The following is a 13,637-nucleotide window of genomic DNA, read 5'->3' on the forward strand; positions in this document are numbered from 1 at the left end:
CTCTATGAGAATTCTATAACATCTTTATCAATACCTACTCAAGTTTTTCCTCTGAAACCTACCTTGACCTGGATAATCAAGGTATTATGTCGTTTGGATCACGTGGTGAACTCATATTGCCTGGAGTACATACATCATAGATACCCTTCTTCCGGAAGGAACGTTTGGCAGCCCGCACAACCACGCAAGGAAGGTACGGAAATTACAGCTACTATCATCAGCAATGCTCAGAATAAGATGATGGGTGCCTAAGATGCGGGATCCCCGCGTTCTTCTTTTCCGCCACCTGCCTCAACTGCCTTCTGCTGCGACAAAACCCCCCACCATCCACCCAGTTCGCGCTCACCAACCAACACAACAGGCATATCCGATCAGATAAACGCGTTTTCATCACAAATCTTGTCGACATTCCTTCTGACCTGATCTACATCCTGTCTCATCCTTATGGTGTTCATCTTGCCCTCTGGCATTTTACCCCTCCCACTCTCTCTGTACTTTATTCCATCTAGCAAAGAATTGCTTCAGCAATGAGTATAGGTCGAGACAGATCGACCAGCCTATTCACCAGCCAGATGGGCGGTCATGACAACGCAGACCCCGGAAGCGGTCATGGATTTCCGCAGAGTCTCGCCTTCAGCGGAGATGTGACTCCAGCTACCTACAGTGGTGGAATTCCTCAGCATCCATCAAAGAATCATCCCACGCCCTACTCAGGCCCAACAAATCAGCCGCCGCCGATTTTCAACATTTATCAGGCACAATCAGCCCGTATGGGCCTTGATGCTTTTGGTGAGGTCTCTTCTTCACCAAGGCAGAGCCTTGAGTGGAGTATCTTGACATAGCTAGCGGCTAACCGTTTTCTTTGTCACTTAGATCTACAGCTTCTCAATACCTCTCCGTCTCTCCTCGGTCGATCATCTCTGCAAGATCACACAATCCCATCCACCATGGAGGTACCTTTGTCGAGTTCGACATATCAGCTACTGGATTTCGCCAACGAACGCCCCTCTCCTGATCCCAACTCGCTCTCTAGGCATTCAGGTTCCGGTCATTCTCATCCAGAGCAAACCTGGGCTCCTCCTGTCGGTGCTCAACAATATCAAGATGCACTATTCAACAGACAGCTACCTACGCCAGAGTCTTCGAGCTCTGTCTTCCCCTTTCCGTCACTCCGACAGCGAATACTGCAATCTCAAGGTCCCTCCGAGCATTTCTCGAACGCGACCTCTATTCCACAAATTGGTATGTTTCCTGATGTTTCTGCGCTAAATACACATAAGTCTGACGCATTGATTTCAAGGAAACCAATCTACGTTAAGCAGCTCATCAAGCCCCGCCATATCTAGCCCGACAACAAGACTAAGTGAGCGTCCACATGGCCACCCTGCGACGAGTGTACACACATCCCAAGACGTCCGCAGGCCTGCACAACCTGCTACGCCACCCTCGCAGACAGAGCAGACCGTGCGTCACCTCGACCTGGGACATGCTCCCCCAATCGCCAATGGCGTCCACCTGATCAGCCCCAGAGATGTCCTACCCGATAGACTCCGAGCGATTTTCCCTTTCGAACTCTTCAACGCCGTACAATCCAAATCATTTGCATCTGTCTATGAAACAAATGATAACCTCGTCGTCTCTGCCCCCACCGGAAGTGGAAAGACAGCTATCTTCGAGCTAGCCATCTGCAAACTCCTTTCTCAGAAGACTGATCAAAACTTCAAGGTTATTTACGTCGCCCCCACAAAAGCCCTTTGCTCGGAGAGGTCGCGCGACTGGGAAAGCAAGTTTAGGCACTTGAATTTGGCTTGTGCCGAACTCACAGGAGACACCTTCAGCACTGATATGTCTCGTGTGAGAGCTTCTCAGATAATTGTCACAACTCCGGAAAAGTTGGACTCAATAACGAGGAGGTGGGGAGATTATCGCAAGCTTCTAGACCTCGTTCAGCTATTGTTGATTGACGAGGTACACTTCCTGAAGGACATTCGCGGAGCTACTCTGGAAGCATTGGTATGTCGTATGAAGACCCAGGGATCCGACGTCAGGGTTGTTGCTCTGAGCGCTACTGTGCCCAACAGTGAGGACGTCGCGAAGTGGTTGGGCCGCAGGAATACCAAGAGACACCAGCCGGCCCGGCTTGAGACTTTTGGTGAAGACTTTCGCCCCGTCAAGCTACAAAAGCACGTTTACGGTGTGCATTGTTCAGGAAACGCCTTTCAGTTCGAGGCCCAGCTAGATGTAAAGCTGTGTGAGGTGATAAACAAACACAGCCAGAAGAAACCCATCATTGTCTTTTGCTTCACGCGAAAGTCATGCGAGCTGACCGCCAAGAAGCTGAGTCAAATGTGGATGTCTGTCACAGACGACGAGAAGCCCTGGCCTGAACCTAAGCAGAGAGTGAATGTCACCAATGAAGGTCTCCAGCAAATCACGCGGCAGGGTGTTGCTTTCCATCACGCCGGTCTGGAGCAGCAAGATCGGTTGGCTGTGGAAAACGCATACCTCGAAGGACAACTCCACGTCATTTGTTGCACTTCTACCTTGTCTGTGGGAGTCAACCTGCCCTGCCACACCGTGATCCTCAAAGGGACTATTGGCTACCAAGATGGTAGGCTCCTCGAGTATCCCGACTTGGAAGTGATGCAGATGCTCGGGCGAGCTGGCCGGCCGCAATTCGACACCAGCGCTGTCGCCATCATCCTGACTAGGTCAGAAACCAAAGCAAGATACGAGGCCATGGCGTCAGGGACGCAGGTTCTCGAGAGTACTTTACATCACAACCTGATTCAGCATCTGAACTCGGAGATATGTCTTGGCACCATCAAAAGCCTCGATTCTGCCAAGGACTGGCTTAAAGGAACCTTCTTCGGTGTCAGACTCCACTCTAACCCGTCGCATTACAAACTCGACGCTCAATCTCCCAATCAGGAGAAATTGCGGAAATTTCACGTTGATAGATCGATCGAAGATATCTGCGAGCGAGATATCAATCTGTTGCAGGAAGCAAACTTGGTCAGATCATGTAACGACGTTCTTGAGTGCTCACCAGCTGGGGGGGCAATGTCGGCTTATATGATTCGCTTTGAAACCATGAAGATGATCCTTGGCATGACAACTGGGACAAGGATTTTTGAACTTGTAAGTCTCCAACGTATCTCGTTGTCAGCATATGTGGTACAAACTAACACCCTCCCACATCATAGCTCATGACACTGGCAAAAGCTGAAGAGTTCAAAGATTTGTATATCAAGTCGAACGAAAGGGCTCTTTACCGGACTCTGAATGAATCTCCGTTCATGCGAAGCAAAGTGAAGGCAAAAAATATCACCGAGGCTTGGCAAAAGGTTTTTATCATCATCCAGATTAGCCTTAGTGGTGGCGAGTTTTCATCACCCAAGTCAGATAACAGCAGTGCTGTGTCAAAGAATCAGTATAACATCACAAAGCGGCAGGTCCTCGACCGCATGAGGTATCTTTTACGCTGCGTTATTGATTGCAAAGGTGCAGAGGGAGATTCTGAGACTGTCAAGAATGCGTTGGAGCTCCTGCGGTCAGTCATTGCGGGCGGGTGGGAAGGTTTGCCATCGCAGCTACTCCAAGTCCCTGGCATAGGTCCAGTCTCCATGCGCAAGCTTACTGCCCACGGTATTACAAGCATGTCGTCGCTGTTGGGGGCAGATTACATGGAAATAGAGACCTTCCTGACCCGAAAACCCCCTTTTGGCAAGAATCTCATGGACACCATGAAGATGTTCCCCAAGTTGGGCCTTGAACTCAAGCTCTCTGAGGCATCTAACCCGAGTCAGCCCAGTGAGGATGACCATGCAGCGGTTACAGTTGAGGCAAAACTGACATGTCAGCGTCTGGATAGCGGCGGTCCCTTACCGGGTGGCAGGGTTGGCTATCTCACCTTCCTGGCTGAGACCTCGGAAAAGCGGCTGGTCTACTTTTGGCGTGGACGTGACTGGAAGGCCAAAGGTGATGGAGTGAGACTGAACTTCTCGGCGCAATTTAACAGCGGAGAAACTGCCATCTCTTGCCACTTCAACTGTGAGGGTTTGGTTGGGCTCGGCGTCTCGAAGACTGCCCATCGCACCCTTCAAATCCCCACGTCTGCCAAAAGGTCGATGCAAAAGACAGCTGCCAAACCAGTCAAAAGGAACAATGCTGGCAATAGTCTCACTGAGCCCATCGAGATTGACGAGGATGGCTTGGAAGATGATGATCTTCTTCAGGTGTTGGAGCAAGTGGAGCACACGTCGCGCCCTTCCAAAAGGTCTCGTGGAGACAATGCCATGGAGGAGGAGGATGATGATGATGATGACTTCCCTTCTGTCGAATACATAGCAAGATCGAACAAGGCGACCTCTCCGGAGCAGACAGTGCACGAACCGGTGCAGCTCCCCAGCGGGAAATGGAAATGTAACCACACTTGTGCCGAGTTCGCTCTCACCAAGACTGGACAGCCATGTAAACACAATTGCTGCCATGAAGGACTTGAGAAGAAGCCCAAGCCTAGGGTAAGGGCAAACATCGAAGGCGGCAGCAAAAAGAGAAAGCTGGACGGCGAGGAACTGGTCAAGACCGGTGCTAGCAGCCCTAGATTATCGACAGCAAAGAGCTCACTAAGCAGCTCCATGCCTCCACCCAAGCGACCGAAGCCTTCCAAAGGAGCCGAATCGCAAAAAGTGCATGGAAAATCAGCCACCGCTGTTACTTCAGGCAAAAGAGCCCAGAAGTATATAGCACCAACCTCATATCAAATACAGAAGGCACATGTCATTGACTTGTCTCAAGACGACAGCGCGTCGTCATCCAACGAGGCTGAGGGCACTGGTGATGGTAATGGTGATGGCCTTACAGTGTTGCCTTTGAAGTATCAAGGTCGACTGAGCCGTCATCTACAGGATTGGGGCCAACCGGAGCATTTTGACTTTGACAATTTCGAGTATCCAGACCCCAGCAAAGCGGTTCAGGCTACCCCAGGACCTTTCAAGGAAGGCGGAATGGATGTCACCTTGACACCCGAGCCTATGCTAGGGATCACTGTCTCTGGTGGCATCTCGAAGGAAGACCAGAAGAAGCTCCTAGAGGCGTCACGGATGCTAGGTTTGCGCTCTTCTCCGGAAATTGTTCATACCGATACACCCGAGGAATTAAGCTTGCCTGGAAGTTCATACAAGCTGACAGACGAGCCGGAAAGTGAGATCTACAAGCTAGACCATGAGCTTGATTTGGGCCAGAACTCGATTTATACTCCCGAGGGGCATGTTGAAGGCGAGATTATGGACGATACAATTGTGGTCGCCAACCCTCCCCAGGCGACAGAGCCAGAGTGGGTCAACGAGATGGACCCTGACATGATCGATTTCTTCCGGGACAGCAACATCACGTTCATCTAGCGGAAGGCGGAAATACTAGCTTTGTCGGCCTCATTAACCCTTTTGCGAAACAGTTGTGGGTTGGGCTGCAATCACTTCGGCTGTTTAAAAAAAAAAAAAAAAAAAAAAAAAAGACTCATCTGTCTAGGTAGATGGGCAACCTCTAAAACCCCTTGCGCTTTGGAAGTTACATGGCTGTATGAAGAGTTGATTCTTGGCAATAATTAAGGGATGAAGTTGTAGTTAAGAAGGTTGCTCTATTGTCAAATTGTTGGCGTTAAGTTTCGTACGCTTGCCAATATGTACTGTAGATTGCTCGGATAGCCTAGGAATGAGGGCTAATTTGAAAAGCAATCATTACCAATGCTCACCAGTCGTTCTCAGTTAATTAGTATCAAAACTGACTGTAGCCTACTTCTCTAATGACCAACTTATTTACCTAGTTGTTTACCTAGGGTGTCTAATTACAAATCACCATTTGGGTTGGCTTTGGCTGTACAGTCATTGACACTGAAATTGACACTGAAAAGTCGCAAGCCCGTTCGCCTATGTCAGCTAAATCGTGGGGCAGCCCTGTTGGGCACAGCGCGGCATCACAGCGACAGTGGAGCTGCAGTCCTGAACTGACAGGCACTCACTGCGGGAAGGGAGAGCGAATTCAAGTAACACAGCCACATAGATAGACGAAATCCTGGTTTTTTTTTTGTTATACAGTACAATACCAAGCCCCAGCCACGTGGTGCCTAGTGCGATGCAGTCAGGACGGTCAGCTTACCTACTTTGTATGTATGCAGATCAGCGGCTGAACAGATCAAGCTCTCCAGTGATTGCGCTGGCCATGAACGGGGTCGGTGGTGGGCGGTCCAACCAGCATCGCTTGCCACTGGTTCGTTTACTGGTTAGGGGGTGGGCTATATGCCACTCGCTTGTCACCCCAATTGATCCTTTGGTTGATCCTTTTGGTTCCACACCGATTGGGCAGCGCCGGCACACGAGTACGCGTATTTTTCATTTATTTATTAAAGACCTGTGTGAGCGCCATTTACTTTGACTACCTACCCACGAGCAAATCTCAAGATTCGCGACTCACTCTTGACAATTATTAAATGACAAGAAATACAAATTAAAGCAGGCCGAAAGAACCAAGGTAAAGAGGTACCTACCTAGGCGCTGGGACCAGGACATTCAAAGTTTCTTAGACAACAATATTTAGCATCAAGCGCAGAAAACGACCCAGTATGGCCGACGAAAAAAAGTCTAGACACTCTTGGAATCCTTTCTCCAGCCACGGGCGTACAAGTCCTCAACCACCACGACCTCCGTCACAAGGCGAGCCATCATCACAAGGATCCGCCGCACCAGTGCCGTCATCGCCCGACCCCATCAAGGGACCATGGCAGCCCGAGCAGCATCACCTACAGCCACCGCCATCGTTCCAGGAGTCACAGGCGCATGCGGAAACACTCACATCACCGGCGGCCGCGGCAGCGTCTTCATCCTCGGCGCCGGTTTTCCGCTCACAGTTCGCCTGCGTCACCCTGAACATGTTTGACCGCATCCGGCTCATCAACTTTCCGCTGGACGAGGTCAACGCGGTGCGCCAAGTGGTGACCCGCGTCTGGCCAGAGGGCATCAAGGACGTGCGCCCGTACGGCGGCGCGACCGAGATCAAGTGCCGGGGGTGGCCCTTCTCGTCGGGCCAGTTCAATGGAGATGACAACTCGCGGCGCATGATATTGCGCATCATCAATGTGCTGTTCGACATGGGGTGGGTTCTGCAGACGACGTTGGATATGAGCAACAAGGAATATGACAAAGGTCAGTTAAGGGGGCTTTGTTTGGGATTTTTCTTTTTTTCGTGCTTAACTTTATCTTTCTCTTTGGTCATGTCACAGAAACTCTATAAACTAACTTTGAACTCGGCCATGTAGATGCTTTGTTCTTCAGAAGGCAATCACCGCCACCTCCACCCTGCGACTGGATAATCATGTCGTTCGACACGTACAGCAAAACCAAGGTCATCGGCGACCTGCCGCCGGAGCTCGCCTCGGGACTTGTGCAGGTCTTTCAAGCCACGGGCACGCTCAAGCGTCACGAGTTCGCCGGCGACAGGCTCAAGATACACCTTCACGGCTACCCGTGGGCCCCAGACGGTCAGGCCACCGTCACGACGCGCATGATGATCATCAGGGTACTCGAGTGCATGGAGGCGTTTGGTTTCAGCGTCTACACCAGCATGGACATGACGTGTGGACAGGAGGGGAGGGAGACGGACGTCATGATCTGCTGTCGGCAGAAGGGGTGGGTCCAGGGGCAGCCGGTCTGGCATCGGTAAGGTGGTTCCCGGGGGAAGGGTGTTTGGCCATGCTCACGATGGAAAGATTAAATGTATATTTGATTGCTACCATAATTCAGCAAGTCGAGATAGATGGTTTGTTCCCAGCTGCTTGCCTACCTGCTTGCCCAGGCACATAAGGACCAGGGTGGGTAGCCAGGCGTGTATACTTTGAGCTATTAGCATTTGTTTTTCATCATATGTTGGTACAGGGGCGGAATAAGTTGTCAAATTATGTGGTTAAGAGGCGATGGGATTGGAAAAGGCACCTATAAAGGTATATTTTATTACATATATTGATTTGACAAGCAGGAGATAGCATCGGTTTATTTGGGCCCGAATGCATGATATGACGATAAGGAGCTCAATTTCATCTCCGACAAAAAACCAACTGTTCACGTCCCCATGTGCTAAGCTGCACCTCGAAGTTTGAGTAGACAGAGAAGCCGAAAGTCTCCATAAACTCAAGTATAGCAATGACCATCTTCCGTACCCCACCCACAGTATTATCAAGGGCTTTCACCTTGATGCTTATCGTCTTGCCGCTGAGATTGAAAAGTCGAACTTCCCCCGCGTTTAGAAAGACGTTCCTCAGCTCTCGAACGAGACCCGGGGGAAAGTCACCGAAGAATTTCGGCTGTTCGCTCTTCTCTTTGTCAGACGATATGAGGATCCAGTCAGACCACGATAGTGATGATACTGACTGTTCCTTCCTAAAAATAAATTCCGTCAGTGCCTTCCATTGTACCATATGAATATTGTTAAACCCCGGAACTTTTACGGCGCTGGCAGTGGCCAGTAGGATGAAGAAAGGAAAATGAAAAAGGCTCACATGTTTGCCAGAAACCCTTGGTCATGGGCAATGCAGCCTGCACTGCCCATCCGATATTTGATAAGATGTTGAAGACAGCTAGAATTAGAATCGGCCACCTCTCTTGGTCATGCAACAGAGTAGGGTTATAGTCACGGAGTTTCGACTTGAGAGTGTCATCTACCGGGCGTTCAATGTCGATGCCTTTGGTCCAAGTGGCTGATGCCAGTTCTTGGACGAGCTGGTTTTCCTGATATGAAAAGTGTTTTCCCCAGATTTGAGGCCTACCAGGAGCTCCGTGGAAGGCCAGGTAGGCAAAGTTGGAATGTCAAAGTGTTTCTTCCGCTCTCGCTGCCGCTGCCTGCGACTCCTCGAACGAAGGCGGAGCTGGCGCCGCGTTTTCAGAGGCTCTATTGGCCTGCAAATTAGGTGATCCGAAAAGGTAACGTGCGATTGGCTCGAGTAATGGCTGGAGTTGGCAACTTTCGGGCTCTTGATCCACGGAAGTGTCGATCAAGTCCATGTTGCTATCCATTGGGGTAGCAAAACAAAAAGGCCTATTGATGATCGACAGTTTCACAGGTCTCGTATTCTTCAAGCAGAGATAGCTGTATATATGGGACTGTATAGGTATTTTGTCGGATCCGGGCCGTAGAGATATATAGGCTGTGTGACGTGGGTTTTTTATATAGGGGTTGGAGGTAAAAAATTGTGATTGGTATGTAAACGTTTAGAGGAAGAGAAGGAAAAGCGGGCTGCTTTCATATCTAAAAGGCGGAGCATGATCAAATACGCAGAACCACACCTCGGTGGCTGTTGCTTCACATGTACTAGAACCATACACAAAATTCAGCCAAAGTTCAAGGGACGTGTTGCTTTATCGCCACTTCCCGGTGCTATCCGAATGTTAAGTTACTCGAGACAGTCTTTGTTGAACTGAAATGACAAGTATTAGCCTTTTCACTGGCTTTGCTGAATAACCCGATAAACAGACTCCAAATCTGCAAAATTGGCGACTCTAGAATGACAAACTATGTATGAGTGATACTTTTTTCTATGCAGCCACCGATTTTATAGTAGTGGTAGGCACATGCTTAGAGGCAAGCCACATGGCCGCATGAACAATCCTGCAAGCTTGACTAATAATCACAAGGTGCGCTGGCTACCTCTTCTGACTTTAGGAGTTATAAGCATCTTGCTCAAGAACACATACAAAGAACCCATGCGTGACAATCAATTTTGGCAAACCAGTCCTGATAAAATATATAAACAATATGAGAAAACATTAAGACGTATTCCGCCCTGTTACCTACCTATGTAAGGTACCTACTCACCTACCTATTGACCTCCCTGCTAATATAGCTATATAACGTTGCGTACCCCCTGTTCGGCACCCCCCCTGTTCGGCACCCAAAAATAACAACACTTTTATTTTTATCCTCCAACTTCTATTATAAATATCTCGATGAATCTTTCACTTTTGGATTTACTTTTTTCTAATCTTGATTCTCCATTTTCCAATGAAGCAATATACTGAAAAACAGCTTATATCTGCAATTAACGACGTCAATAATGGCAATCCAATTGCAAAAACCTCCCGAAAATGGGGAATACCTAGGTCTACACTTCAAAGTCGACTTAAAGGTTCTCAAGCTTATAAAAAAGCACAAAGCCCTTTTCAAAGGCTTTCTACGGAACAGGAAAAGCATTTGGCTAATTGGGTACTTACCCAAACAGCTTTAGGGCTTCCGCCAACGCATCAAGAATTACGCTTTTTTGCCGAACGAATTCTTCAAGCCGCCGGAGAGACAAAAGGCCTTGGAAAACGTTGGATAACTCGTTTTTTGGCTCGTTATCCAATCCTTAAGACCCAAAGGCCCCGTCGAATAGATAACGCCCGGGTTAATGGCGCTACTACGGAGGTAATTAAATCTTGGTGGCTTTATATTACGAACCCGGTTATTAACGCTATTAAACCGGAAAACCGTTGGAATATGGACGAAACCGGTATAATGGAAGGTAAAGGATCTAACGGCCTGGTATTAGGGCTTAACGGGATCCGGCCGTTGCAACGGAAAGAGCCCGGAACGCGGGGTTGGACGACTATAATCGAATGTATATCGGCTACGGGCGTTGCCCTCCCTCCCCTTGTTATATTTAAGGGAAAAAACGTACAACAACAATGGTTTCCGACGGATTTAAGCCTTTTCGATAATTGGAAATTTCACGCAACCGAAAACGGGTGGACAAATAACGAAACGGCTATCGAATGGTTAAAAAAAGTGTTTATTCCGTATACCCAACCTTTAACCCCTAAAAAGCGGTTATTAGTTTTGGATGGCCATGGATCACATATAACGGACGAATTTATGCTTCTTTGCTTGCAAAACAATATTCAACTCCTATATTTACCCCCTCATTCGTCACACGTTCTCCAACCATTGGATCTATCGGTTTTTGGGCCGTTAAAAGAAGCTTATCGACGTCAACTTGGATTTGTTAGCCAATTTTGCTGTTCAACAATTATTGGAAAACGAAATTTCCTACTTTGTTATCGAAAAGCCAGATTAAAAGCATTTATAGCAAAAACCATTCAATCTGGTTGGCGTACAACGGGGTTATGGCCGGTAAACTTGGTTAAACCACTTTTAAGCCCTTTTTTGTTAGAAAATAGCAATGCCAACGTTATAAAAGATAAAAACAACGGTTTGCAAAGGGATAAAACACCGGAAAGCCCAGCCCAAAAAATTAACGACCCGTCTTTACTTATTTGGAAAACCCCTAAAACGACCCGAGATGTCCGATTTCAACTGCAAAAACTTTCCCAATCCAACAAAACCAACGCTACTTCACGTCTTTTATTTGCAAAAGTCCAAAAAAGCTTCGAAGCTAAAGATACCCTTTTGGCTAGCGCCCAGCAAAAAATCAGCTTATTGGAAGCACAACTGGAGGCAATACGGCCGGTTAAAAGGAGGAGGGTGGTTCCGGATCCAAACGAGCTTTTGGTTAACAAACAGAACATTATTGGATTGCAGGAAAAGGATATAGAAAATTTGGAACCTTTAGCTGATGAAGAAGAGGTTAATGAACCGGAGAAGCGTGAAAACGATTGTATTTTTGTCCGTTGATAATTTTATATTTAAATCAGCTTATAAAAGTAGGCATTTCGTTGTTAGATTTTCAGGGTGCCGAACAGGGGGGGTGCCGAACAGGGGGTACGCAACGTTATATGTACATACTGCTTGTCCAGATCTACATATTTTACGGGTAATAAGTACACAATGCGGACCTGGACTGTGTGCAGTAACTCGACTGCTGAGGGCCTGGTATGAAGATTTGCCAAACATGTGACTAAAATCAAGCATTGCGTGTGCAACGAATTCGAATACCTATTCCGACGGTTTCTCTTTTTTTCTTTTTTTCACTCTTTTTTTGTTCTCTTTTTTTGTTCTCTTTTTTTGTTCTCTTTTTTTGTTCTCTTTTTTTGTTCTCTTTTTTTGTTCTCTTTTTTCTCTCTTTTTTTCTCTCTTTTTTCCCTCTTTTTTTGCTTTCCTGCCGATCACTACCGCTTAAAGCCCTTTCCGTGAAAGCCGCGGCGCTCTAAAGCGTGTGCCATACGTACATACCTGCCTACCTAGGTAGGTAGGTACCTACACGCGTAAAATTTGGTGCACAGCTGGTCAGAAACCGCGATATAGTAAGAAGTCGACACGCTGCTCACAAGGGATAGATAGATTCTACGCCGCACATACACATGCAAACACCAACACATCAGCCCAAACGGGTAATCAACGTACATAGGCACCCAGTTGGGCGTAATACGAGACAAACTCTCAACTCTGGCGATCCTGGTCCTAGGCAGGTTATGAGCGTGTAGGTTGAAAAGCACAAAGCAATTTTAATAATTTAGGAGGAGTTGATTAAAATCAATACGCTGAGCTCTAGGTAGGTACTTAGGTACCTTATCTACCTAGGTAGGTAGGTACCTATGTGAGTGGTGTTCGGCAGGCAAAAGACATATGTGGTTGTTGTTCGCCAGCCACCAGCGAATAAGTTCAGACACACCTGAATCAAACTGGTAAGCTTAGAAAGCCTCAAGCCCAAGTATGGAAGTTACCAACAGATTCGAGGACTCATTTTGCAATTCGTCACTGGGGTACTGCATTCTGGGAAGTGAATAGCCAACTTCCAATTTAGATCGACTACATCTCGGAATCAAAAATCAAAACGATAGCCACCCCCCGTCGACACATTTTTTCAACCAGCTCATCCAATATGACCAAAACAAACTCGACAGGTTTACAAACTGTCCCTAACACATTCGGCTTCCCAGCTGTAATCAGGAACATCTCGTTGCATCGAATCAATGCAACAAAGCAAACCAGGCTCGGAACCCAGATAATGGCTCTTTGTTCTCTTTCATCATAGCCTCAAAATCGAACATCAAGGCGCTACTCAGGCATCTTTTTGACGACTCTCCTGTCAACAGATCACTCTCGCCTCATCCGGATCGTGTGTGTGTGTGTGTGTACTGCAATCATACCAAAGCCAATTTCTCCAGAACCTCGGCATCAACGAAAGTTCTCCGAGCTCTCGCAAGATATAAGGCCATAATTGCCCTCGCGCTTGTCCTTGGTCACCACATAGGTAGCTATCTGTAAGCCACGGAAGGAACAGAGGGCCATACGCCTGGGAAGCAACGCAGCTGCGAGCAAGAAATAGGATGAAACATGGGCTTTATTAAGCCGCTGTTTTGCCATCCCTATGCTTCGAAATCCTTTGATCTGGCTTCTTCCACCAAAGAGCGAGCTAATAAACACTAACACAAAAAAAGATACAGAAAAAAACACACACACACACACGGGCCAAAATGGCTCGTCTTGAAGATGTGATCGGGCCGTAACCGGGTGATTGAAAGTTGTTTGTTCATGGGCAGATATGCGAGTGGGTAGATGGCGTGTAGAGCCGCGTGATCTTAGAACAGGTAACAAAGATTTCAATAGATCTCTGCAGGATTGTAGATAGTTACACATAGATAGTTACCATGTATGCGAATACCGTTATTATGTGATATTGGTTTTACCCATTGCAGCGATCATACAATTCC

The 13,637-nt window shown here is 47.7% G+C and overlaps 2 protein-coding genes across 2 annotated transcripts; both read left to right on the plus strand.

Moving 5' to 3' along the window:
* Positions 1-527: 527 nt before the first annotated feature.
* Positions 528-5,405, plus strand: PgNI_02293 (uncharacterized protein; the record flags this gene model as incomplete). The annotated part of the gene is made up of 4 exons (XM_031122360.1): positions 528-789; positions 874-1,242; positions 1,301-3,141; positions 3,207-5,405. 4 exons carry the CDS (start codon positions 528-530, stop codon positions 5,403-5,405), a joined length of 4,671 nt encoding a protein of 1,556 aa, XP_030987441.1.
* Positions 5,406-6,372: 967 nt separating this feature from the next.
* PgNI_02294 (uncharacterized protein) lies at positions 6,373-7,719 on the plus strand (the record flags this gene model as incomplete). The annotated part of the gene is made up of 2 exons (XM_031122361.1): positions 6,373-7,202; positions 7,316-7,719. Exons 1-2 carry the CDS (start codon positions 6,623-6,625, stop codon positions 7,717-7,719), a joined length of 984 nt encoding a protein of 327 aa, XP_030987442.1. The 5' UTR covers positions 6,373-6,622.
* Between the last annotated feature and the right edge of the window lie 5,918 nt (positions 7,720-13,637).

The sequence above is a fragment of the Pyricularia grisea genome, assembly GCF_004355905.1.
Source record: "Pyricularia grisea strain NI907 chromosome Unknown Pyricularia_grisea_NI907_Scaffold_1, whole genome shotgun sequence".
Classification (NCBI taxonomy): Eukaryota; Fungi; Ascomycota; class Sordariomycetes; order Magnaporthales; family Pyriculariaceae; genus Pyricularia; species Pyricularia grisea.